Here is a 23,736-nt window from a genome sequence, read left to right as displayed (position 1 = left end):
GGTGAATTTTTAGGAGGATTTTGGGAGATTTTTCAGGGGAATTTGGGGAGATTTTGGGTGAAAATTTGGGCGATTTTGGAACATTTGGGGGGGATTTGGGGAAATTCTGGGAAATTTTGGGGGGATTTGGGAGATTTTGGGTGGATTTGAGGCAATTTGAGGAGATTCTGGGAGAATTTTGGGGTCAAAATTTTGGATTTGGGTCCATTTTGGTCAAATTTGGATCCTTTGGGGTCAATTTTGGGTGGATTTTGGGCCATTTTGGGGCATTTTAATCAAAATTTTCTGCAATTTTGCCAAATTTTTTTGCCATTTTCGGGTGATTTTGGTACAAATTCGACGCAATTCCAGATTTGGGATCAATTTTGGGTTTATTTCAGGCCATTTTAGGCAAAATATCCCCACAGGAAAGAGGCCACGCCCATCAGCACCAAGGCGTTGATATCGACCAATCGGCTCCATTTGGGATCCTCGGGGGGCGGGGCTTCGGCAGAGGCCATGCCCAGATCTGAGGCCACGCCCCTCGCTCCAGGCTCCGCCCCTGGAGCCGCTTCCAAGTCTGGAATTGGGGAAAAATTTGGGGTTAAAAATCAAAAATCCCAAAAATCCCCAAAATCCCAAAAATTCGGGGTTCCGGAATCAGCTGGGAACCCCAAAATTCCCCCAAAACCCCAAATTTGGGGCTCAAAACCACCGAATTCCCAAATTTTGGGATATTCAAACAGTAAAAATTCCCCAAATTTGGGAACTCCCTCCCCCATGCCTGAAAAATCCCAAATTTGGATCCCAAAAACCCCAAAACTCCAAAATTTGAGTTGCCAAAAATTCCCACCCTCCAGCAAAATCCCAAATTTCGACCCCAAAGATCCCAAAAATCCAAATTTCGATCCCAAAGACCCCAAAATCCCAAATTTTGGCCCCAAATACCCAAAAAAATGCCAAATTTTGACCCCAAAATAACCCAAATCCCCCAAAATTTGGGGTCCCAAATTCCCCGGGAACCCCCCCAAAAAATCCCAAATTTCGATCCCAAACTCCCCCAAAATTTGGATTTTTTTTCTTCCTCTCACCCCCTAAAAAAAATCCAAATTTTTGACCCCAAAGACCCCCAAAAATCCCAAATTTCGACCCCAAACCGCCCAAAATTGGATCCCAAAGACCCCAAAAATTACAATTTTCGACCCCAAAAAAAAAACCCCAAATCTGAATCCCAAAGACCCAAAAAATCCCAATTTCAACCCCAAACTGCCGAAATTTGGATCCCAAAAAGCCCAAAAATCCCAAATTTTGACCCCAAAAATCCCAAATTTTGACCCCATAGACCCCAAAAATCCCAAATTTCAACCCCAAAACGCCCAAATTTGGCTCCCAAAGACCCCAAAAATCCCGAATTTTGACCCCAAAAAAACCCCCAAATTTGGATCCCAAAGACCACAAAAATCCCAAATTTGGATCCCAAATATCCCAAATTTTGACCCCAAATATCCCAAATTTTGACCCCCAAAACCCCAAATTTGGATCCCAAAGACCCCAAAAACCCAAATTTCAACCCCAAAAATCTCAAATTTCGACCCCAAACTGCCCAAATTTGGATCCCAATGACCCCAAAAATCCCAAATTTGGATCCCAAAGACCCTAAAAATCCCAAATTTCGACCCCAAAAATCCCAATTTTTCAACCCCAAACCCCCCAAATTTGGGATTTTTTTCGACCCCAAAAATCCCGAATTTTGACCCCAAAAACCCCAAATTTGGATCCCAAAGACCCCAAAAATCGCAAATTTTGACCCCAAATTAGGATCCCAAAAACCCCCAAAAAATCCCAATTTTCGACCCCAAAGACCCCAAAAATCCCGAATTTCGACCCCAAACCCCCCAAATTTGGGATTTTTTCGACCCCAAAAATCCCAAATTTTGACCCCAAACTGCCCAAATTTGGATCCCAGAGACCCCAAAAATCCCAAATTTGGATCCCAAAGACCCCAAAAATCCCAAATTTGGATCCCAAATATCCCGAATTTCGACCCCAAAAATCCCAATTTTTGACCCAAAACCCCCCAAATTTGGACCCCAAGGACCCTAAAACTCCCAGTTTTCGACCCCAAACCCCCCAAAAATCCGAATTTCGACCCCAAACCCCCCAAATTTGGGATTTTTTCGACCCCAAAAATCCCAAACTTCGAGCCAAAAACCCCCAAATTTGGATCCCAGAGACCCCAAAAATCCCAAATCTGGATCCCAAATATCCCAAATTTTGACCCCAAAAAACCCCAAATTTGGATCCCAGAGACCCCAAAAATCCCAAATTTCGACCCCAAAAATCCCAAATTTTGACCCCAAAGACCCCAAAAACCCAAAACCGGGTCCCAAAGACCCTAAAAATCCCAAATTTTGACCCCAAATCCCCCAAATTTGGGATTTTTTCGACCCCAAAAATCCCAAACTTCGAGCCAAAAAACCCCAAATTTGGATCCCAAAGACCCCAAAAATCCCAAATTTGGATCCCAAAGACCCAAAAATCCCAAATTTGGATCCCAAATATCCCAAATTTTGACCCCAAAAATCCCAAATTTTGGATCCCAAATATCCCAAATTTTGACCCCAAAAAACCCCAAATTTGGATCCCAAAGACCCCAAAAATCCCGGATTTCGACCCCAAACCCCCCAAATTTTGGGATTTTTTCCCCCCCTCTCACCCCCGAGCTGCACCCCCGGGTTCTGGGGGGGCTCCTTGGCCGCGTCGAGGTCGATCCGGGGCTCGCGGCTGTTCCGGAGGCTGAACACCAACCTGTGCAGCTGGGAGCCCGAATTTGGGGAAATCGACCCCAAATTCGGGGAGATCGGCCCCGAAAATGGGAAAATCGGCCCAAAATTCATAAAAATCAACCCAAAATTCAGAAAAATCGACCCCAAAAATGGAAAAATCCACCCAAAAATTTGGCAAAATCGGGCCCAAAATACAGAAAAATCCACCCAAAATTTGGCAAAATCAGCCCAAAATTCACAAAAATTCACAAAAATCCACCCAAAATTTGGTAAAATCCACCCCAAAAATGGAAGAAATCCACCCAAAATTTGGCAAAATCGACCCAAAATTCACAAAAATCCACCCAAAATTCACAAAAATCCACCCCAAAATTTGGCAAAATCGACCCAAAATTCACAAAAATCCACCCAAAAGTCACAAAAATCCACCCAAAATTTGGCAAAATCGACCCAAAATTCACAAAAATCCACCCAAAATTCACAAAAATCCACCCCAAAATTTGGCAAAATCGACCCAAAATTCACAAAAATCCACCCCAAATTTGGCAAAATCGACCCAAAATTCGGCAAAAATCAGCCCAGAATTCAGAAAAATCGACCCCGAAAATGGGAAAATCGGCCCCAAATTCATAAAAAATCCGCCCAAAATTCAGAAAAATCGACCCAAAATTCCCCCCAAAAAAATCCACCAAAAATTCGGTCGAATCGGCCCCAAAAATGTGAAAAATCCCCAAAAAAATCGACCCAAAATTTGGAAAAAATCGACCCCAAAATTCACAAAAATCCATCCAAAATTTGGTAAAATCCACCCCAAAAATGGAAGAAATCCACCCAAAATTCAGAAAAATAGACCCAAAATTTGGCAAAATCGACCCAAAATTCACAAAAATCCACCCAAAAGTCACAAAAATTGACCCCAAAAGTCACAAAAATCCACCCAAAATTTGGTAAAATCGACCCCAAAAATGGAAAAATTGACCCCAAAAATGGGAAAATCCACCCAAAATTCAGAAAAATCCACCCAAAATTCAGAAAAATCCACCCAAAATTTGGCAAAATCAGCCCCAAAATTCACAAAAATCGGAGGAAAATTCACAAAATTCCACCCAAAATTCACAAAATTCCACCCAAAATTCAGAAAAATCCACCCAAAAATTTTTCCCCCCAAAAATTCCCCAAAATTCCCAAAAAATTCCCCAAAATTCCCAAACACTCCAATTCCAGTTTTGTCCATTTTGGGCTCATTCTGTCTCTTTTTGGGGCCATTTTGAGCTCATTTTTGCCATTTTTGGTCATTTTTCCACATTTTTCACCATTTTCCCCCAAAAATTCCGAAAAAATCCGAAAAAATTCCCAAAAATTCCCCAAAAAATTCCCAAAAATTCCCAAGCACTCCCCATCCATTTTGAACCATTTTGGGGCCATTTTGGGCTCGATTTTTGCCATTTTCCCCTCCTTATTTTTGCCGTTTTTTCGCCATTTTTTCACTTTTTTTCACCATTTTTTCACCATTTGTCTGCAAAAAAATTCACAAAAAATTCCCCAAAATTCCCAAACACTCCAATTTCAGTTTTGTCCATTTTGGGCTCATTCTGTCTCATTTTGGGGCCATTTTGGGCTCAATTTTTGCCATTTTTGCTCATTTTCCACCATTTTCTGCCGTTTTTTCACCGTTTTTCCCCAAAATTTCCCAAAAATTCCCAAAAAATTCCCAAAAAAATTCCCAAGCACTCCCCATCCATTTTAAACCATTTTGGGGCCATTTTGGGCTCGATTTTTGCCATTTTCCCCTCCTTATTTTTGCCATTTTTTCGCCATTTTTCCGCCATTTTTCGCCGTTTTTTCGCCGTTTTTCCCCCAAAAAATTCCCAAAAAATTCTCAAAAATTCCCAAACACTCCAATTTCAGTTTGGTCCATTTTGGGCTCATTCTGTCTCATTTTGGGGCCATTTTGAGCTCATTTTTGCCCTTTTTGATCATTTCTTCACGTTTTTCTGCTGTTTTTCTCTGTTTATCACCATTTTTCCCCCAAAAATCCCAAAAATTCCCAAAAAAATTCCCAAAAATTCCCAAGCACTCCCCATCCATTTTAAACCATTTTTGGCTCATTTTGGGGCCATTTTGGACTCGATTTTTGCCATTTTCCCCTCCTTATTTTTGCCGTTTTTTCGCCGTTTTTCCGCCATTTTTCGCCATTTTTCCGCCGTTTTTCGCCGTTTTTCCGCCATTTTTTCGCCGTTTTTTCTCCGTTTTCCCCCCGAAAAATTCCCGAAAAATTCCCAGCACTCACGTGGACCTCGGGGATGGGCGGGTGGCACCAGGAGACGGCCAGGACGAGGGCGCAGGTGAGCAGGAAGAGCAGCGCGGCGAAGTGCAGGTAGTGCAGGCCGCAGAGCAGCGCGGGGCAGCGCCCGGGGCTCCCGCACGAGCCCGAGCCCAAAAGGAACTCGGGGATCAGCCGGGCCAGGCCCAGCCCCAAACCCCCCAGCAGGCCCCAGAAGGCGCCCTTGGGGGAGGGAGGGAAAAAAATAACGGGGATTTGGGCAAAAAAAAGGGAAAAAAAACCTAAAAATTTGGGGGGTGTTGGGGGGGAAAATCCGGGATTTTAAGGGTTAACATTTGGGGTGGTTTGGGGGTCAAAATTCGGGGTTTTAAGGGTTAAAATTTGGGGGGGTTTTAGGGCGAAAATCTGGTGTTAAAATCCGGGGTTTTAAGGGTTAAAAATTGGAGGGGTTTGGGGTCAAAGTTCGGGGTTTTAAGGGTTAAAATTGGGGGGGTTTGTGGTCAAAATTCGGGGTTTTAAGGGTTAAAATTCGGGGTTTTAAGGGTTAAAATTTGGGGTGGTTTAGGGTCAAAATCCGGGGCTTTAAGGGTTAAAATTTGGGGGTTTTTGGGGTCAAAATCTGGGGGTTTAAGGGTGAAAATTTGGGGTCAAAAACCGGGGGTTTAAGGGTTAAAATTCGGGGGTTTAAGGGTTAAAATTCGGGGTGGTTTGGGGGTCAAAATTGGGAGGTTTAAGGGTTAAAATTTGTGGGGGTTTAGGGTGAAAATTTGGGGTTAAAATTCGAGGCTTTAAGGGTTAACATTTGGGGGGATTTAGGGTCAAAATCCGGGGTTTTAAGGGTTAAAATTTGGTGTGGTTTGGGGTCAAAATTTGGGGGTTTAAGGGTTAAAATCTGTGGGGTTTAAGGGTTAAAATTCGGGGGTTTAAGGGTTAACATTCCAGGCTTTAAGGGTTAACATTTGGGGGGGTTTAGGGTCAGAATGCGGGGGTTAAAGGTTAAAATTTGGGAGTTTAAGGGTTAAAATCTGTGGGGTTTAAGGGTTAAAATTCGGGGTTTTAAGGGTTAAAATCTGGGGCTTTAAGGGTTAAAATTCGGGTTTTTAAGGGTTAAAATTTGGGGTGGTTTGGGGGTCAAAATTGGGGGTTTAAGGGTTAAAATTTGGGGTGGTTTGGGGTCAGAATTGGGGGTTTAAGGGTTAAAATTTGGGGTGGTTTAAGGGTGAAAATTTGGGGTCAAAATTCGGGGCTTTAAGGGTTAAAATTTAGGGGCAGTTAGGGGTGAAAAATTCGGGGTATTTGGGGTCAAAATCTGGGGGTTTAAGGGTTAAAATTTGTGGGGGTTTAGGGTAAAATTTGGGGGCAAAATCCGGGGTTTTAAGGGTTAAAATTCGAGGCTTTAAGGGTTAACATTTGGGGGGATTTAGGGTCAAAATCCGGGGCTTTAAGGGTTAAAATTTGTGGGGCTTTAAGGGTTAAAATTTGTGGGGGTTTAAGGGTTAAAATTCGGGGGTTTTAATGGTTAAAATTTGGGGTGGTTTGGGGTTAAAATTGGGGGTTTTAATGGTTAAAATTTGGGGGGGGGTTGGGGTCAAAATCCGGGGGTTTAAGGGTTAAAATCTGGGGTGTTTGGGGGTCAAAATCTGGGGGTTTAAGGGTGAAAATTTGGGGTCAGAAACCGGGGGTTTAAGGGTTAAAATCTGGGGCTTTAAGGGTTAAAATTTGGGGTGTTTAGGGGCCAAAATCCGGGGGTTTAAGGGTTAAAATTCGGGGTATTTGGGGTCAAAATCTGGGGGTTTAAGGGTTAAAATTTGTGGGGGTTTAGGGTGAAAATTTGGGGTCAAAATCCGGGGGTTTAAGGGTTAAAATTTGGAGTTCAAAGGGTTAAAATTTGAGCTTTGTGGGGTCTTTTAAAGGGTTAAAATTCGGGGGTTTTGGGGTCAAAAATTTGAAATTTGTGGGGTCTTTTAAAGGGTTAAAATGTGGGGGGGTTTTGGGGTCATTTTTAAGGGAAATTCGGGAGATTTGGGGTTAAAATTCGGGGTTTTGAGGGTTAAAATTTGGGGGAGTTTAGGCTGAAAATTTGGGGTCAAAATCTGGGGGTTTTGGGGTTGAAATTTGGAGTTTTAAGGGTTAAAAATTGGGGGTTTTAGGGTGAAAATTCGGGGTCAAAATTCGGGGGTTTTGGGGTTAAAATTTGGGGTATTTGGGGTCATTTCGAGGGGAAATTTGGGGGTTAAAGTTTGGGATTTTAGGGTTAAAATTTGAGAATTTTGGGGTCATTTATGGGGGAAATTTGGGGAATTTCGGGTCAAAATTTGGGGCTTCAAATTTGGGACTTTTGGGGTTCAAAGCTGAGATTTTTGGGGTCATTCAAAGGGGGAAATTTGGGGGCTTGTGCCCAGGTGTCCCCAAAATCCCCATTTTTCACCCCAAAAATCACCATTTTTAACCCCAAAATCCCCATTTTTAACCCCAAAATCCCCAATTTTTCACCCCAAAAATCCCCATTTTTCACCCCAAAAATCCCCATTTTTCACCCCAAAAATCCGCAATTTTTCACCCCAAAATTCCCCATTGTTCACCCCAAAAATCCCAAATTTTAACCCCAAAAATCCCCATTTTTCCCATTTTTGGGGGGTTAAAAATCCCCATTTTTACCCCAAAATCCCCATTTTTACCCCAAAATCCTCATTTTTTACCCAATTTTCATGGGGGTTTTTTTGCCCATCCCCTCCCAGGTGTGTCCCCAAAATTCCCCATTGTTCACCCTAAAAATCCCGGTTTTCACCCCAAAATCTCCATTTTTCACCCCAAAACCCCAATTTTTCACCCCAAAATCCCCATTTTTGACCCCAAAATCCCCATTTTCCACCCGATTTTCACGGGGGGTTTTTTTCCCCTCCCCTCCCACCTGTCCCCAGGTGTGTCCCCAGGTGTGTCCCCAGGTGTGTCCCCAAAATCCCCAATTTTTCACCCCAAAATCCCCAATTTTTCACCCCAAAAACCCCAATTTTTCACCCAAAATCCCCATTTTTCACCCAAAATCCCAAATTTTCGCCCCAAAATCCCCATTTTTCACCCAATTTTCACGGGGTTTTTTTTGCCCATCCCCTCCCAGCTGTCCCCAAGTGTGTCCCCAGGTGTGTCCCCAAAATCCCCAATTTTTCACCCCAAAACCCCAATTTTCACCCCAAAACCCCAATTTTCACCCCAAAATCCCCATTTTTAACCCAAAATCCTCATTTTTCACCCGATTTTCGCGGGGTTTTTTTTGCCCCTCCCCTCCCACCTGTCCCCAGGTGTATCCCCAGCTGTGTCCCCAAAACCCCCACTTTTAACCCCAAAATCCCCAATTTTTCACCCCAAAAATTCCCATTCTTCCCATTTTTTGGGGGGGGTTAAAAATCCCCATTTTTCACCCAAAATCCCCATTTTTAACCCAATTTTCGCGGGGTTTTTTTTGCCCCTCCCCTCCCACCTGTCCCCAGGTGTGTCCCCAGGTGTGTCCCCAGGTGTCCCCGGCACTCACGGGCTCGTTGACGCGGGGCACGAACACGGCCAGGAAGAAGACGGCGGCCACGGGCGGCGCCAGGTACGAGGCCAGGGCCTGCATGTACTCGAAGAGCTGCCCCCCCCGCGCCGCCTCCACCACCGGCAGCCAGGCCAGGCTCAGCCCCACCATGGCCACCACCCACAGCCTGCGGGGGGGGGCGGGGATGACACACCTGGGGTCACCTGGGGCCACCCCCAAAAAATTCGGGGTCTCCAGGAGCTCCAGAACCCGAAATACGGAGGATCAAAGTTACCTGAGATCTCAAAATTTGGGGGTTTTGGACATTTGGGAGGACCAATTTTGGGGTTTTTGAGGTCACATGGGCAGGTGAGGTCACCTGAGGTCACCTGGGGTCACCTGGGGCCACCCCCAAAAAAATTCGGGGTCTCCAGGAGCTCCAGAACCCGAAATACGGGAGCTCGAAGGTACCTGAGATCTCAAAATTTGGGGGTTTTGGGCATTTGGGGTGATGAAATTTGGGGTTTTTGAGGTCACATGGGCAGGTGAGGTCACCTGGGGTCACCTGGGGCCACCCCCAAAAAATTCGGGGTCTCCAGGAGGTGAGGAACCCAAAATATGGAGGATCAAAGTTACCTGAGATCTCAAAATTTGGGGATTTTGGGCATTTGGGATGATGAAATTTGGGGTTTTTGAGGTCACATGGACACCTGAGGTCACCTGAGGTCACCTGAGGTCACCTGAGGTCAACCCCAAAAAATTCGGGGTCTCCAGGAGCTCCAGAACCCGAAATACGGGAGCTCGAAGGCACCTGAGATCTCAAAATTTGGGGGTTTTGGATATTTGGGATGATGAAATTTGGGGTTTTTGAGGTCACATGGACAGGTGAGGTCACCTGAGGTCACCTGGGGTCACCTGGGGCCACCCCCAAAAAATTCGGGGTCTCCAGGAGGTGAGGAACCCAAAATATGGAGGATCAAAGTTACCTGAGATCTCAAAATTTGGGGTTTTTGGGACACCTGAGAAGCTCAGATTTGAGTGTCTGGAGGTCACTTGGACAGGTGAGGTCACCTGAGGTCACCTGGGGTCACCCCCAAAAAATTCGGGGTCGTTTGGAGGTGAGGAACCCAAAATTTGGGTCCCTCAAGGTCACCTGGACACCAAAATTTGGGGGTTTTGGGCATTTTGGATGATGAAATTTGGGGTTTTTGAGGTCACATGGACACCTGAGTTCACCTGGGGTCACCTGAGGTCAACCCAAAAAAATTCGGGGTCTCCAGGAGCTCCAGAACCCAAAATATGGAGGATCAAAGTTACCTGAGATCTCAAAATTTGGGGATTTTGGACATTTGGGATGACGAAATTTGGGGTTTTTGAGGTCGCATGGACAGGTGAGGGACAGGTGAGGTCACCTGGGGTCACCTGGGGCCACCCCCAAAAAATTCGGGGTCGTTTGGAGGTGAGGAACCCAAAATTTGGGTCCCTCAAGGTCACCTGGACACCAAAATTTGGGGTTCTCAAACACCTGAGAACTTCAGAATTGGGGTTCTTGAGGTCACATGGGCAGGTGAGGTCACCTGAGGTCACCTGAGGTCACCTGAGGTCAACCCCAAAAAATTCGGGGTCTCCAGGAGCTCCAGAACCCGAAATTCGTGGAGTTCGGGGTCACCTGGACACTGAAATTTGGGGTTCTTGAGGTCACCTGGACACTTAGAATGACCCAAATTGGGGTCACATGGACAGGTGAGGTCACCTGAGGTCATCTGAGGTCACCTGAGGTCACCCCCAAAAAATTTGGGGTCATTTGGAGGTGAGGAACCCAAAATTTGGGTCCTTCAAGGTCACCTGAGATGACCAAATTTGGGTTCTTGCGCACCTGGAGCAGCCCCAGGTGTGTCCCAGGTGTGTCCCAGGTGTGTCCCAGGTGTCCCCTCCCCTGTCCCAGGTGTGTCCCAGGTGTGTCCCTCACCTGTCCCAGGTGTCCCACGGGATCTCCAGGTGTGTCCCAGGTGTGTCCCAGGTGTGTCCCAGGTGTGTCCCAGGTGTCCCCTCCCCTGTCCCAGGTGTGTCCCAGGTGTGTCCCAGGTGTCCCCTCCCCTGTCCCAGGTGTATCCCAGGTGTGTCCCTCACCTGTCCCAGGTGTCCCATGCGATCTCCAGGTGTGTCCCAGGTGTCCCCTCACCTATCCCAGGTGTGTCCCCTGCCCTGTCCCAGGTGTGTCCCAGGTGGGTCCCAGGTGTCCCCTCACCTGTTCCAGGTGTGTCACAGGTGTGTCCCAGGTGTGTCCCATCAGTCCCAGGTGTGTCCCAGGTGTCCCCTCCCCTGTCCCAGGTGTCCCTCACCTGTCCCAGGTGTCCCTCACCAATCTCAGGTGTGTCCCAGGTGAGTCCCAGGTGTCCCTCACCTGCCCAGGTGTGTCCCAGATGTGTCCCAAGGCTCCCCTGCCTTGTCCCAGGTGTGTCCCATCAGTCCCAGGTGTCCCCTCCCCTGTCCCAGGTGTGTCCCTCACCTGTCCCTCACCTGTCCCACCTATCCCAGGTGTTCCCTCACCTGTCCCAGGTGTCCCTGACAGGTTCAGGTGTGTCCCAGGTGTGTCTCAGGTGTCCCTTCCCCTGTCCCTCACCCATCCCAGGTGTGTCCCATCAGTCCCAGGTGTCCCCTGCCTTGTCCCAGGTGTGTCCCAGGTGTCCCCTCACCCGTCCCTCCCAATCCTTCACCTGTCCCAGGTGTCCCAGGTGTGTCCCAGGTGCCCCTCACCTGTCCCACCTATCCCAGGTGTCCCAGGTGTGTCCCAGGTGTGTCCCCTGCCCTGTCCCAGGTGTGTCCCAGGTGTCCCCTCCCTGTCCTAGGTGTGTCCCAGGTGTGTCCCAGGTGTGTCCCCTCACCTTCCGGCCACCAGGAGGTGCCTTGGCCCCGCCCCTGGGCGGAGCTTCCTGTACACGTCCAGGGTGACCCTCACCTGTCCCAGGTGTGTCCCACTTGTCCCAGGTGTGTCCCAGATGTCCCATCAGTCCCATGTGTCCCTCATCTCCCCAGGTGTGTCTCAGGTGTCCCTGACCTGTCCCAGGTGTGTCCCAGGTGTCCCTCACCTGTCCCTCCCCATCCCTCACCTGTCCCAGGTGTGTCCCAGCCCTGTCCCAGGTGTGTCCCACTCATCCCAGGTGTGTCCCAGCCCTGTCCCAGGTGTCCCTCACCAATCTCAGGTGTGTCCCAGGTGTGTCCCATCAGTCCCAGGTGTGTCCCAGGTGTCCCCTCCCTATCCCAGGTGTGTCCCAGATGTGTCCCAGGTGTGTCCCAGGTGTGTCCCCTGCCTTGTCCCAGGTGCATCCCAGGTGTCCTCTCCCCTGTCCCTCCCCTATCCCAGGTGTGTCCCAGGTGTCCCTCACCTGTCCCTCCCCATCCCTCACCTGCCCAGGTGTGTCCCTCACCTGTCCCTCACCTGTCCCACCTATCCCAGATGTCCCAGCCCTGTCCCAGGTGTGTCCCACCTGTCCCTGGTGTATCCCCTCCCTATCCCAGGTGTGTCCCAGGTGTGTCCCAGGTGTGTCCCCTCCCTATCCCAGGTGTGTCCCAGGTGTGTCCCATCAGTCCCAGGTGTGTCCCAGGTGTGTCCCCTGCCCTGTCCCAGGTGTCCCTCACCTCTCCAGGTGTGTCCCTCACCTGTCCCACCCATCCCAGGTGTCCCCTGCCCTGTCCCAGGTGTGTCCCCTCACCTTCCGGCCACCAGGAGGTGCCTTGGCCCCGCCCCTGGGCGGAGCTTCCTGTACACGTCCAGGGTGAAGAGCGCGGCCGAGCTGGCGAAGATGGAGGCCAGCGACGACATCAGCGCCGCCAGCACCACGGCCAGCATCAGCCCCCGCAGCCCTGCGACGGCCATTAATTAATTATTAATTACTTAATTAATTAATGGTGACCGTTAGCGGCGAAAACACGGCGAAAATCGGTGAAAAAACGGCGAAAATCGGCGGAAAAACAAGGTGAAAATGGGCCTAAAAATGGAGTTATTAGCCCAGTAATTAGGATTATTAGAAGTTTATTAGTCGTAATAACCGAAATAATTGTTAGTTATTAATTAAAAATAATTAGCAGAAAAAAAAAACGGTGAAAAAACGGTGAAAATCGGTGAAAAAACAAGGTGAAAATGGGCCTAAAAATGGAGTTATTAGCCCAGTAATTAGGATTATTAGAGGTTTATTAGTCCTAATAACCGAAATAATTATTAGTTATTAATTAAAGATAATTAGTGGTGAAGAAATGGCAAAAATCAGTGAAAAAACGGCGAAAATCGGTGAAAAATTGTGAAAATAGGCCTAAAAATAGAGTTATTAGCCCAGTAATAAGGATTATCAGAGGTTTATTAGTCCTAATAGCCAGAATAATTATTAGTTTTTAATTAAAAGTAATTAGCAGTGAAAAAATGGCGAAAATCAGTGAAAAAACGGCAAAAATCGGTGAAAAAAAAAGGTGAAAATAGGCCTAAAAATTGAGCTATTAGCCCAGTAATTAGGATTATTAGAAGTTTATTAGTCCTAATAACTGAAATAATTATTAATTATTAATTAAAAAGAATTAGCAGTGAAAAAACGGTGAAAATTGGTGGAAAATTGAATTAATTAATAATCCCTAATAAATAATTAATAAATCACTAATAAATAATTATTGATCATTAATAAACAACTAATAATCAGTAATAAGTAATTATTAATCACTTATAATCACTAATAATCACTAATGAATCAATAATGAATCATTTATAAATCATTATTAATCACTAAAAAACCCTAATAATCATTAATAATTAATTAATAATCACTAATAAATCATTAATAAATCACGAAAAAGTAATTATTGGTCATAAATAATCAACTAATAATCACTAATAAGTAATTATTAATCCCTAATAATCACTAATAATCACTTATAATAATTAATAAATTAATAACAATCACTTATAAAGAACTAATAATCACTAATAAATCATTAATAATCATTAATAATCCCTAGCAAATCACTAATAAATCATTAACAAATTACTAAAAAATCATTTTTAATCACTAACAACAGCTAATAACCGCAATTAATCGCCAACAAATCATTAATAAATCATCAACACTTCAATAATAATCGCTGGGAATTAATTAATGACCCCTAATTAATTAATTAATGAGCTAATTAATTACCGGGGGGCAGCAGGCTGAGCACCAGCCTGGGATAGGCCACGTTGGAGCAGCCGAGGGCGGAGCCACAGGCCCGGGAGCAGCCCTGGGGGTCGGCGCAGCCAATGACGTCTGTGGGACCAGTTTGGACCAGTTTAAACCAGTTTGGACCAGTATAAACCAGTATGGACCAGTATGGACCAGTATAGACTAGTATAAACCAATGGTTTCCTATAATCGGGCGCCATCTTGGGCGGCCATCTTGCAAACTCCAATGGAGGCGGCCATTTTGTAAACACCAATGGCAGCGGCCATTTTGGATAAATCCCTAAAACTCAATATAAACCAGTATAAACCAGTATAAACCAGTAAAAACTCATCTCATTTCCCTCACAGTATAAACCAGTTTAAACCAGTATAAACCACTATGCACCAATGGTTTCCTATAATCGGGCGCCATCTTGGGTGGCCATCTTAGATTTGGGGCAGCCATCTTGTAAACTCCAATGGCGGTGGCCATTTTAGATAAATCCCTAAAACTCAGTACAAACCAGTATAAACCAGTATAAACCAGTACAAACCAGTATAAACTCATCCCAGTTCCCTCCCAGTATAAACCAGTATGGACCAGTTTAAACCAGTATGCACCAGTGGCTCACTATAATCGGGCGCCATCTTGGGCGGCCATCTTAGATTTGGGGCAGCCATCTTGTAAACACCGATGGAGGCGGCCATTTTGAATAAATCCCTAAAACTCAAAATATACCAGTATAAACCAGTATAAACCAGTATAAACCAGTAAAAACTCACGCCAGTTCCCTCCCAGTATAAACCAGTGTGCACCAATGGTTTCCTATAATGGGGCGCCATCTTGGGCGGCCATCTTAGATTTTGGGCAGCCATCTTGTAAACTACCATGGAGGTGGCCATTTTGAATAAATAACTTAAATTCAAAATATGCCAGTATAAACCAGTAAAAACCAGTAAAAACTCATCCCAGTTCCCTCCCAGTATAAACCAGTATAAACCAGTATGCACCAATGGTTTCCTATAATCGGGCGCCATTTTGGGCGGCCATTTTGGGCAGCCATCTTGTAAACGCCGATGGAGGCGGCCATTTTGGATAAATACCTTAAACTCAAAATATGCCAGTATAAACCAGTATAAACCAGTAAAAACTCATCCCAGTTCCCTCCCAGTATAAACCAGTATGCACCAATGGTTTCCTATAATGGGGCGCCATCTTGGGCAGCCATCTTAGATTTCGGGCAGCCATCTTGTAAACTACCATGGATAAATCCCTAAAACTCAATATAAACCAGTATAAACCAGTATAAACCAGTAAAAACTCATCTCATTTCCCTCACAGTATAAACCAGTTTAAACCAGTATAAACCACTATGCACCAATGGTTTCCTATAATCGGGCGCCATCTTGGGCGGCCATCTTGTAAACTCCAATGGAGGTGGCCATTTTGTAAACACCGATGGAGGCGGCCATTTTGGATAAATCCCTTAAACTCAAAATATGCCACTATAAACCAGTATAAACCAGTATAAACCAGTAAAAACTCATCCCAGTTCCCTCCCAGTATAAACCAGTATGCACCAGTGGCTCACTATAATCGGGCGCCATCTTGGGCGGCCTTCTTAGATTTGGGCAGCCATCTTGTAAATGCCGATGGAGGCGGCCATTTTGGATAAATACCTTAAACTCAAAATATGCCAGTATAAACCAGTATAACCCAGTATAACCCAGTATAACCCAGTATAAACCAGTACAAACCAGTATAACTGACCCGGGAAGAGGACGCGGGCGGCCATGCCGGGCAGCACCATCAGGAACATGGGCAGAACCTTGAGGTAGCCGCAGACGACGCAGCCGGCGCGGACGTGGGTGAGGGAGCGGCCGGCGAGGCAGCGCTGCACGATCACCTGGGGGAGGGACCAGTTAGAGACCAGTGCTCCCAGTTACAGACCAGTTATCCCAGTTACAGACTGGGGGGACCAGTTCCAGACTGGTGGGACCAGTTCCAGCCCAGTGCTCCCAGTTAGAGCCCAGTGCTCCCTCCCAATCTATCCCAGTATAACCCAGTATAACCCAGTGCCCCTATATCCAGGTTTAGATGATTCCCAGTCCCTCCCAGTCCCTCCCAGTCTCTCCCAGTATAACCCAGTGCCCCTATATCCAGGTTTAGATGATTCCCAGTCCCTCCCAGTCTATCCCAGTCCCTCCCAATCCATTCCGAGTCCCTCCCAGTTTATCCCAGTCCCTCCCAGTTTATCCCAGTCCCTCCCAATCCATTCCCAGTCCCTCCCAGTCTCTCCCAGTATAACCCAGTGCCCCTATATCCAGGTTTAGTTGATTCCCAGTCCCTCCCAGTCTATCCCAGTCCCTCCCAATCCATTCCCAGTTTATCCCAGTCTCTCCCAGTCCCACCTGGTCGGTGCACCAGTACCAGTCCGTGATGATTCCCAGTCCCTCCCAGTTTATCCCAGTCCCTCCCAATCCATTCCCAGTCCCTCCCAGTTTATCCCAGTCTCTCCCAGTCCCACCTGGTCGGTGCACCAGTACCAGGCCGAGATGATTCCCAGTCCCTCCCAGTCCCTCCCAGTCCCTCCCAATCCATTCCCAGTCCCTCCCAATCCATTCCCAGTCCCTCCCAATCCATTCCCAGTCTATCCCAGTCCCTCCCAGTCTCTCCCAGTATAACCCAGTGCCCCTATATCCAGGTTTAGATGATTCCCAGTCCCTCCCAATCCATTCCCAGTCCCTCCCAATCCATTCCCAGTCTATCCCAGTCTCTCCCAGTCCCACCTGGTCGGTGCACCAGTACCAGGCCGAGATGATTCCCAGTCCCAGCACCAGCCCGGGCCAGGGCAGGTCCCCGGTGCTGGGATCCCGCAGGAGGTTGAAGGCGTCGGGCCGGGGGCGGCCGCAGGGTCCCGAGGAGTTGGGGGGCAGAGCCAGGGGGTAGCGCTCCAGCAGGCCCTGGTACCCCCCCACGGCGCCCAGAGCTGCCCAAAAAACCAGTACAAACCAGTATGAACCAGTACGGACCAGTATGAACCAGTATGGAGTGATAAAACCCAGTATAAAGCAGAATAAAACCAGTATAAACCAGTATGGACCAGTGTGGGAGGTAGGGGTGGGTGTGGGGAGTGGGTGGTGTCTTCCCCACTAGTAATCACTATGGACCAGTATGGACCAGTATAAACCAGTACGAACCAGTATGAACCAGTATGGAGTGATAAAAACCAGTATAAGTCAGTATAAACCAGTATAAACCAGTTGGAAGTAGAATAAACCGGTATAAAGTGGTGAAAACCAGTATGGACCAGTGTGGACCAGTGTGGACCAGTAAGGACCAGTATGGACCAGTAAGACACCACAGTGTTGCTTCCCAGTCCCTCCCAGTTCCCTCCCAGTATGAACCAGTACGAACACTATAAACCAGTATGAACCAGTATAGCCCAGTCCAAACCAGTATAAACCAGTATAACCCAGTATAACCCAGTATAGCTCAGTATAGCCCAGTATAAACCAGTATAACCCAGTATAGCCCAGTCCAAACCAGTATAAACCAGTATAACCCAGTATAACCCAGTCCAAACCAGTATAAACCAGTATAAACCAGTATAACCCAGTACCGTAGCCGGCCAGCACGGAGGCGCCCGCGATGATGATCAGGGTCTGCACCAGGTCCGCGAACATCAGCGCCGTCAGCCCGCCTGGCCACGCCCACCGCGTCAGGCCACGCCCACATGGGACACAAACCAAATTAGGCCACGCCCACACCGCTTAGGCCATGCCCATATTGGGCCAAACCCAGTTAGGTCATGCCCACACCCAGTTAGGCCACGCCCACATCGACACAAACCCAGTTAGGCCACGTCCACCATGTTAGGACACGCCCATATTGACCAAAACCCAGTTAGGCCACGCCCACAAGAGCCAAGACCCAGTTAGGCCACACCCACACCCAGTTAGGCCACACCCACACCCTGTTAGGCCGCGCCCACATAGCTCAAAACTCAGGCCACGCCCACATTCCCTCAGACCCCAGTTAGGCCACGCCCACATCGGCCCTCGTCCAGTTGGGCCACGCCCTCCGGGTTAGGCCACGCCCATATTTGTTCCAGCCAATTAGGTCACGCCCACTGGATTAGGCCATGCCTACACTGGTCCACACCCAGTCAGGCCACGCCCACACCCAGACAAGCCACGCCCACATCCAGATTAGCCACACCCACACCCACGCTGATGCAGTTAAGCCACGCCCACTACTCCAAACCATGCACAGACTCATAGGGACCAGTACGGACCAGTATAAACCAGTATGGACCAGTACGGACCAGTATGGACCAGTATAAACTGGTATGGACCAGTACGGACCAGTACGGACCATTCCCAGTCCCTCCCAGTATAACCCAGACCCCTCCCAGCCCATGCCCAGTACAAACCAGTACAAACCAGTCCCAAACCAGTACAAACCAGTATAAACCAGTATAAAGAAATCACTCCCAGCACCACTTTTCCCCACATTCTTAACCCTTTATTCCCCTCCCAGTCCCTCCCAATCCACTCCCAGTCCATCCCAGTCCATCCCAGTCCCCTCCAGGTTCATCCCAGTATAAACCAGTATAAACCAGTACAAACCAGTGACGGTGTAGAGGGCGGTGATGCCCAGCAGGGCCCCCACGGAGCCGTAGAGGTCCCAGCCCAGCGCCTCGCGGATGAACAGGGCCCCCGAGTACATGTCCACCTGCGGGCGTACTGGTTTGGACTGGGAGGGACTGGGAGGGGCTGGGAGGGACTGGGATAAACTGGGAATGGATTGGGAGGGACTGGGAGGGAACTGGGATAAACTGGGAATGGATTGGGAGGGACTGGGATATACTGGGAATGGATTGGGAGGGATTGGGAGGGACTGGGAGGGGACTGGGATAAACTGGGAATGGACTGGGAGGGACTGGGAGGGAACTGGGATAAACTGGGAATGGATTGGGAGGGATTGGGAGGGACTGGGAGGGGACTGGGAGGGGACTGGGATAAACTGGGAATGGACTGGGAGGGAACTGGGAGGGACTGGGACAAACTGGGAGGGACTGGGAGGGACTGGGAGGGACTGGGAATGGACTGGGAGGGACTGGGTTATACTGGGCAGGACTGGGATATACTGGGAATGGATTGGGAGGGATTGGGAGGGACTGGGAATGGAACTGGGTGATACTGGGAGGGACTGGGACAAACTGGGAATGGACTGGGAGGGACTGGTTTATACTGGGAGGGACTGGGAATGGACTGGGAGGGGACTGGGATATACTGGGAATGGATTGGGAGGGATTGGGAGGGACTGGGACAAACTGGGAGGGAACTGGAATGGACTGGGAGGGACTGGGATATACTGGGAATGGATTGGGAGGGATTGGGAGGGACTGGGAGGGAACTGGGTTATACTGGGATGGACTGGGATAAACTGGGAATGGACTGGGAGGGACCGGGACAAACTGGGACAAGCTGGGAATGGAATGGGTTATACTGGGATAAACTGGGAGGGACTGGGATAAACTGGGATGGACGGGGAAGGGACTGGGTTATACTGGGACAGACTGGGAGAGACTGGGAGGGAACTGGGAGGGGATTGGGATTAACTGGGAATGGACTGGGAGGAACTGGGATCCGGACCCAAACCAGTATAAACCAGTTTAAACCAGTATAAACCAGTTTAAATCAGTATAAACCAGGAAAAACCCATCCCAGGCCCTCCCAGTGCCCTCCCAGTGCCCTCCCAGACCCCTCTCAGTACAAACCAGTACAAACCAGTACAAACCAGTACAAACCAGTACAAACCAGTATAAACCAGTATAAACCAGTACCGAGATCTTGGTGCTGACGTAGAGGCCCAGGGACAGCAGGGCCAGGTAGAGCCGGATCCGCCCCCCCCCGAAGCGCCGGCCCAGGTACTCGGGCATGGTGCTCACCTGGACACGCCCACTTCAGACCACGCCCACTCACAAACCACGCCCACACCCCCTTAGGCCACGCCCGCACAGCCACAAACCCGTTAGGCCACGCCCACATCGAGTTAGACCGCACCCAATCTTAATTAGGCCACACCCATTCAAACAAAAATCTGTTAGGCCACGCCCACAAATAAACCACATGGACACGCCCACATCCGTTAGGCCACGCCCATTTATCCCACACCACGTTAGGCCACGCCCATTCTTAATTATGCCACGCCCATTTTAGACCCAGACCTGTTAGGCCACGCCCACCAACAAGCCACACCCACATCCCTTTAGGCCACGCCCACTTCCATTTAAGCCACGCCCATTTTGACCCCACCCATGTCTGGAGCCATTTAAGCCACGCCCAGACCCTCCCAGTATAAACCAGTCCCCTCCCAGTCCATTCCCAGTATAACCCAGTATAACCCAGTTCCCTCCCAGTATAACCCAGTTCCCTCTCAGTCCATTCCCAGTGCCCTCCCAGTATAAACCAGTATAACCCAGTCCCTTCCCAGTATAAACCAGTATAACCCAGTCCATTCCAAATCCCATCCAGTCCCTCCCAGTCCATCCCAGTATAACCAGTCCACAGCAGTTCTCTCCCAGTATAAACCAGTTCCCCCCCAGTCCCTCCCAGTATCCCCCAGTTCCCTCCCAGTCCTTCCCAGTTCCATCCCAGTCCCTCCCAGCCCCTCCCAGTTGCCTCCCAGTTCCCTCCCAGTATAAACCAGTTCCCTCCCAGTTCCCTCCCAGTATAAACCAGTCCCATCCCAGTCTATCCCAGTCCCCTCCCAGTCCCTCCCAGTCCATCCCAGTTCCATCCCAATCCCTCCCAGTCCATCCCAGTATAAACCAGTTCCCCCCTAATCCCTCCCAGTTCCCTCCCAGTCCCTCCCAGTTCATCCCAAGTCCATCCCAGTCCCTCCCAGTTCCCTCCCAGTCCCTCCCAGTTCATCCCAGTCCCTCCCAGTTCCCTCCCAGTATAAACCAGTTCCCTCCCAGTTCCCTCCCAGTCCCTCCCAGTATAAACCAGTTCCCTCCCAGTTCATCCCAGTCCCTCCCAGTTCCTCCCAGTTCATCCCAGTCCCTCCCAGTTCCCTCCCAGTATAAACCAGTTCCCTCCCACTTCCCTCCCAGTCCCTCCCAGTCCCTCCCAGTCCCTCCCAGTTTATCCCAGTCCATCCCAGTCTCACCCCGGCTCTCAGGTAGATGGGCACGAACACCCAGCCCAGCAGCAGCACAATGAACATGCCCTGGGGAAAAGGGGCGTTATGTCGCGATAGGGGGCGGGGCTACATCGCGATGGAGGGGGCGTGGCCATGCCTGAGGGCGGGGCCAAGCGCGGGCCGCGCTGATATCGCGAGAAGCGGGGCTGATACCGCGAGAGAACCACCCGGGGGGGGTTGCGATATCGCGAGAGAACCAGCAGGGGGCGCCGTTGTATCGCGAGAGAACCGTCGTCGGGGGGGGTGCGCGAGATAAGGGATGATAAGGCGAGATCTCGCGAGATAAGGGGGCTCCTATCGCGATATGTCGCGACTCACGCTCCACTCGAAGCCTCCCACGGCGATGCCTCCGGCCGCCCCCGTCCCCGCCAGCCCCACAAAGTGGCCGGAGCCGATGTTGCTGGCAAAGAGCGACGCCCCCACCTGGGGAGGGGACCAAGAGTGACCCCAGAGTGACCCCAGAGTGACCCCTGAGTGACCCTAAAAAGTGACCCCAAAAGTGACCCAAAAAACGATCCCAAAAATGACCCCAAAGTGACCTCAAAGGTGACCAATGAGTGACCAATGAGTGACCCCAAAATGGCCTCGAAGTGACCCCAGAGTGACCAATGAGTGACCAATGAGTGACCCCAAAAATGACCAAAAAGTGACCTCAAAAGTGACCAATGAGTGTCCCCTGAGTGACCCCAGAGTGACAAATGAGTGACCCGAAAAATGACCCCAAAATGGCCCCAAAGTGACCAAAAGGGACCAATGAGTGACCCCAAAAATGACCCCAAAGTGACCTCAGAAGTGACCAATGAGTGACCAATGAATGACCCCAAAAATGACCCCAAAGTGACCTCAGAAGTGACCAATGAGTGACCAATGAGTGACCCCAAAAATGACCCCAAAGTGACCTCAAAAGTGACCAATGAGTGACCACAAAAGTGACCCCTGAGTGACCAATGAGTGACCCCTGAGTGACCCTAAAAAGTGACCCCAAAGTGACCTCAAAAGTGACCAATGAGTGACCACAAAAGTGACCCCAAAAGACCCAAAAAATGGCCCCAAAGTGACCCCAAAAATGACCCCAAAAATGGCCCCAAAGTGACCAAAAAGTGACCAAAAAGGACCAGAAGTGTCCCCTGAGTGACCAATGAGTGACCAATGAGTGACCTCAAGGTGACCCCAAAAATGACCCCAAAGTGACCCCTGAGTGACCCCAAAAATGACCCCCAAAATGGCCCCAAAGTGACCTCAAAAGTGACCCCAAGGTGACCCCAAAGGGATTAAAAGTGACCAAAAAGTGACCAAAAGGGACCCCTGAGTGACCAATGATTGACCCGAAAAATGACCCCAAGGTGACCCCAAAGTGACCAATGAATGACCCCAAAAGTGACCCCAAAAATGGCCCCAAAGTGACCAAAAAGTGGCCAAAAGGGACCCTTGGGTGACCAATGAGTGACCCCAAAAATGACCCCAAAAATTACTCCAAGGTGACCCCAAAGTGACCTCTGAGTGACCAATGAGTGACCCCTGAGTGACCCTAAAAAGTGACCCCAAAAACGACCCCAAAAATGGCCCCAAAGTGACCCCAGAGTGACCAATGACCCAAAATGGCCCAAAATGGCCCAAAATGACCCCAAAAATTCCCCCTGAGTGACCTCAAGGTGACCCCTCCATTCCCAGTAAAAACCAGTTCAAAACCATTTTATACCAGTACAAACCAGTACAAAACCAGTTGAAAACCAGTTCAAACCAGTATAAACCAGTATAACCCAGTCCCTCCCAGTCCAAACCAGTATAAACCAGTCCCAAACCAGCTGAAACCAGTATAAACCAGTTCAAACCAGTCCCTCCCAGAACCTCCCAGTACAAACCAGTTTGGGCACTCACCGGGGCCCAGCTCATGCTGCGTCCGGCCAGGAAATACCCAGACAGGCTCCGCCCACCGCGCCTGCGCAGGGACTGGGACCAGTAGAAACCAGTATAAACCAGTATGGACCAGTATAAACCAGTATGGACCAAAAAAACCCCATAAAAATCCGTAAAAACCAGTATGGACCAGTATAAACCAGTATGGACCAGTATAAACCAGTATGGACCCTCCCAGTGTGCTCCCAGTCCAAACCAGTGCTCCCAGTCCCATCCGGCTGCTGTCCCTGGCGGCCATCTTGGATGACGTTATTTGGCCGCCATCTTGGATTGCTAGCTCACTGACCACTCTAAACCAGTATAAACCAGTATAAACCAGTACGGACTGTCTAATCCACCTCCCAGTCCCCTCCCAGTCTAAACCAGTGCTCCCAGTCCCACCCGGCTGCTGTCCTTGGTGGCCATCTTGGAATGCTAGCTCACCACTCCAAACCAGTATAAACCAGTATAAACCAGTATAAACCAGTACAGACTGTCCCAATCTCCTCCCAGTCCCCTCCCAGTGCCCTCCCAGTCCCGCCCGGCTGCTGTCCTTGGTGGCCATTTTGGATTGCGTTATTTGGCCGCCATCTTGGATTGCTAGCTCACCACTCTAAACCAGTATAAACCAGTATAGACCAGTATAAACCAGTATAAACCAGTATGGACTGTCCCAATCTCCTCCCAGTGCCCTCCCAGTCCAAACCAGTGCTCCCAGTCCCACCCAGCTGCTGTCCCTGGCGGCCATCTTGGATTACGTTATTTGGCCGCCATTTTGGATTGCCAGCTCACTGACCACTCTAAACCAGTATAAACCAGTATGGACCCTCCCAGTGCCCTCCCAGTCCAAACCAGTGCTCCCAGTCCCACCCGGCTGCTGTCCT

At 49.1% G+C, this 23,736-nt stretch overlaps 1 protein-coding gene across 1 annotated transcript; it reads right to left on the bottom strand.

The window, feature by feature from the left end:
- Positions 1–364: 364 nt before the first annotated feature.
- On the bottom strand, positions 365–23,121 carry LOC136569839 (sodium/glucose cotransporter 2-like). The gene is made up of 14 exons (XM_066570203.1): positions 22,835–23,121; positions 21,275–21,379; positions 20,924–20,983; positions 19,596–19,700; positions 18,376–18,481; positions 17,367–17,447; positions 16,534–16,733; positions 15,515–15,650; positions 13,741–13,848; positions 12,274–12,424; positions 8,579–8,747; positions 5,056–5,271; positions 2,696–2,795; positions 365–559 (listed from the first exon to the last, which is right to left on the bottom strand). The coding sequence occupies exons 1-14, from the start codon at positions 22,847–22,849 to the stop codon at positions 387–389; spliced, it is 1,725 nt and encodes a 574-aa protein (XP_066426300.1). The 5' UTR covers positions 22,850–23,121; the 3' UTR covers positions 365–386.
- Positions 23,122–23,736: the final 615 nt, after the last annotated feature.

The sequence above is a fragment of the Molothrus aeneus genome, unplaced genomic scaffold, assembly GCF_037042795.1.
Source record: "Molothrus aeneus isolate 106 unplaced genomic scaffold, BPBGC_Maene_1.0 scaffold_271, whole genome shotgun sequence".
Lineage (NCBI taxonomy): Eukaryota > Metazoa > Chordata > Aves > Passeriformes > Icteridae > Molothrus > Molothrus aeneus.
This window is presented reverse-complemented; position numbering and strand designations above follow the sequence as displayed.

What these genes read in the sequence shown, in the direction of transcription:
- LOC136569839 (XM_066570203.1), bottom strand. An exon ending in TGGGAGGCTTCGAGTGGAGC is followed by an intron (nt 20,984 to 21,274) that starts GTGAGTCGCGAC and finishes CCTTTTCCCCAG; the next exon opens with GGCATGTTCATTGTGCTGCT. An exon ending in CGCCCGCGTCCTCTTCCCGG is followed by an intron (nt 13,849 to 15,514) that starts GTCAGTTATACT and finishes CTGGTCCCACAG; the next exon opens with ACGTCATTGGCTGCGCCGAC.